This window comes from Nicotiana attenuata, unplaced genomic scaffold (assembly GCF_001879085.1).
Source record: "Nicotiana attenuata strain UT unplaced genomic scaffold, NIATTr2, whole genome shotgun sequence".
Taxonomy (NCBI): domain Eukaryota; kingdom Viridiplantae; phylum Streptophyta; class Magnoliopsida; order Solanales; family Solanaceae; genus Nicotiana; species Nicotiana attenuata.
Genome location: NW_017670727.1, coordinates 58,620 through 61,544, shown reverse-complemented (window position 1 = coordinate 61,544; position 2,925 = coordinate 58,620). Strand labels below are relative to the sequence as shown.

The window sequence follows — 2,925 nt, the reverse complement described above, 5'->3', positions numbered from 1 at the left end:
TCTTTACCACATATAATAAAGGAAGAGGATATAACTAACTCTGCAGAAAATTACCAATCACTGATGACAATGTAGTGTTTTACTGCGACTAAGGCAACATATGATGCACCTCATATTCACCCCTAAATTCCCCCAAGTGATTGTAGACCTCAGTCCTGTTATGTATAGGAGGAGCTATGCACCATATTATGTTCCATTTTTAAATCATGTTGTGGTTGTTGAGTCATCAACTTATTAAGTGTATGATCTTTCCACTTATAGAATATGGCTTGCTTTCCAAAACCTCATTTTCCTATTTTTTACATCATCGGCCATTGTTCTCACAAACCATCATAGAGTGGAAAAATCATGGGTTCGATTGGCCTTGCAATAATGCTGAGTTGGTTTGCCTGGAGGACCCTTCATGCCGGGTATGTGTCCATGTAGCAGATTAAGTAAAACATATATGTTCATATGACCGTCAGATATTAGCATATGCAGTGTTTCAGGATTATATTCTGATGATTTCATTTTCAAGGAACTTTACTGTACCTAATTGATAGAATATGGGACCATCTAACTTTTCCCAATCCTATAAGAACTCCCCCTCCTGCTCACGTTACCATTCGCCCTTCAAACTTCAAAACCAACTTCTTTTGCTTGACCCTCCATTAAGATCTTCTTCCAAATAAACTCATATACTTTTAAGCCATGCAACCCACTGACGTCACAGACTTCTATTGCCTACTTCCTTCAAACTCAACTCAATACCCATCCCAATCCTGCACTAACTACAACGCATCCACATTTCAGCTTAACAGGCTCTTGAACCCTTTGTATCATCTTCAGATCACACCTCAAGTTCAAGAGTTCAATCCACAACTAACATGCTTCAACAGTAACTCTACATCAGACGAAGCTGATGAGCAACAGTTGAATCTAATAAATGAACGGAAACAGAGAAGAATGATATCTAATAGAGAGTCCGCACGGAGATCACGCATGCGCAAGCAGAGGCACCTAGACGAGCTTTGGGCACAGGTTGTCTGGCTCCGAAATGAGAATCACCAGCTCCTGGACAAACTAAATCATGCTTCTGAGCGCCAGGATCAAGTACTTGAAGAAAATGCTCAACTCAAGAAAGAAGCTTCAGAACTTCGCCAAATGATCACTGACATGCAGCTTAGCAGTCCTTGTCCTAGCTTAAGGGCTCTTGAGGATGAACCTTGCAGTGGTTTATCTCAAAATGAATAAAAATTCAGACTACTCTGGAAGTTATGCTGGTTCGGATAAGGCCATGTTTTCCTTTTCCTTGTTGTTAAGATGGTGGCCAGAATTTGAGTTTTCCCTTTATCTCTTTTGTTCACGAGATGAAGGCTATGAGTTTAGTTTTTACTTTATCTCCCTTCTTCTTGTGCTGGTATGCTATTCAATAAAAAATTCCCTTCTTTTGTGCTGTTCATTATGCTAGCTTCTTTATACATACGTTAATAGATAAAGAAGAAAAATCCATTTTGATAAAGAACAAAAGGTAAAATACCATGAGATAGCAACTGACCTGTGCAAGTATACCGGATGGAATAATAAGATAAAAAATGAGAAGATAAAAACAAGAGGACAATTTCACTAAAGAAGCTTTGTCCATGGAAATTAGCCAACAACAGCAGCAGAACTTTTCCGAAAGTTGCATGTCAAAGATAGTTAAACAGGACGACAGGGGAGAAAGGATTGTGCCTGACAGGTTTGTTTATGGAAAGCATAGCCACAACGGGAGAAACATGTCAAAAGCCATCCACTGATTCCAGGATCCACTGTTCCAAGCTTTAATTGTTATCTTCGGAGTGTTAGACTTTATTATGTCATTTTATCACAACCTATTCACATAGAAGCACCAACAGTAACTGTGACTTAATCCTACTTCCTTCTGCTACAGGCTGAAGAAGAGAAAATTCTGCAGCTGACATCACCACTCACCAGTTACCAGTAACTCTAATCAACAAGCTCCCACAACAGTGTGAACTCCTATTTTACTACTATTTCTTATTCTGTTTTTTCTTCTGTTTTTATACTGTAAGTATGACCTTCCTTTTGAGTTGTTTATGCTGATTCCTCCACTCAATTGAACCTTAACTTTTGAACAATGTATATATATCATACTTAACGATACACCTGCTAGGTATATCACGATTCAAGTGTCAAAACCTTTTCTAATTGCCTATTTCTTCTCCTGAAGACCTTCTTGATAATGTTATAACTAATTCACAGGTAGACCAGCTAGCTATATCATTAAGTAGCAGCTGAATTCTTAGGCAACTCCATCTCTTTCTCTTGAGGTTCTCTTGCTAATAAACCATATTAACGTCTTAGTGATTCAGCACCACCACTGCAGAAAGCCAAAGTTTCCTAATTTTCTCCAATAATATGTTTCCAACAATCCAAAGTTTGTCTATGCATGAGGACAGCAAATAAATAACGACGTCCAATCTTCCCCAGTAAATGCTCTTCTTTATAGTCTCACCGTTCTTGTGAATAATATTCACAGTTCAATCTTGCCTAGAATTTAAATAATGTTTCAATAGGAATGCCATACGTGAGAAGGTATAACCAGGTTTCCCTCTCTACCCGTGCTGTTAGATCCTAGGGAGCTCAACTTAATTAGTTTAATCTCAATTGTCACTGTTCTTTGAAAGAAAGAAAAATCTGAGGATCAGGAAGGTAGGATCTGTTTAAATTATAGAATCATTTTGTTTTTCTGCTGGAAGGGTCATCTTCTATAAGCAAGGTCACAGCCATAACGACCTATAAAAATTCATTTGCAATTCTCAATAGGCTTGCAGGGCAACGGAACTACGTGTTGTAGATATTTGTAAAAAAAGCAAAATAAGTATCCTTATCTAATATAGGCATGATCTATAACCAATATTGGAAGTTTGAACTTATGTAAAC

General features: G+C 37.9%; 1 protein-coding gene across 1 annotated transcript; it reads left to right on the top strand.

Annotated features, from left to right (window-relative positions):
- Positions 1–318: 318 nt before the first annotated feature.
- Positions 319–1,441, top strand: LOC109242709 (basic leucine zipper 43-like). Its single transcript, XM_019409556.1, has one exon. The coding sequence runs from the start codon at positions 691–693 to the stop codon at positions 1,231–1,233; it is 543 nt and encodes a 180-aa protein (XP_019265101.1). The 5' UTR covers positions 319–690; the 3' UTR covers positions 1,234–1,441.
- The last annotated feature ends 1,484 nt before the right edge of the window (positions 1,442–2,925 follow it).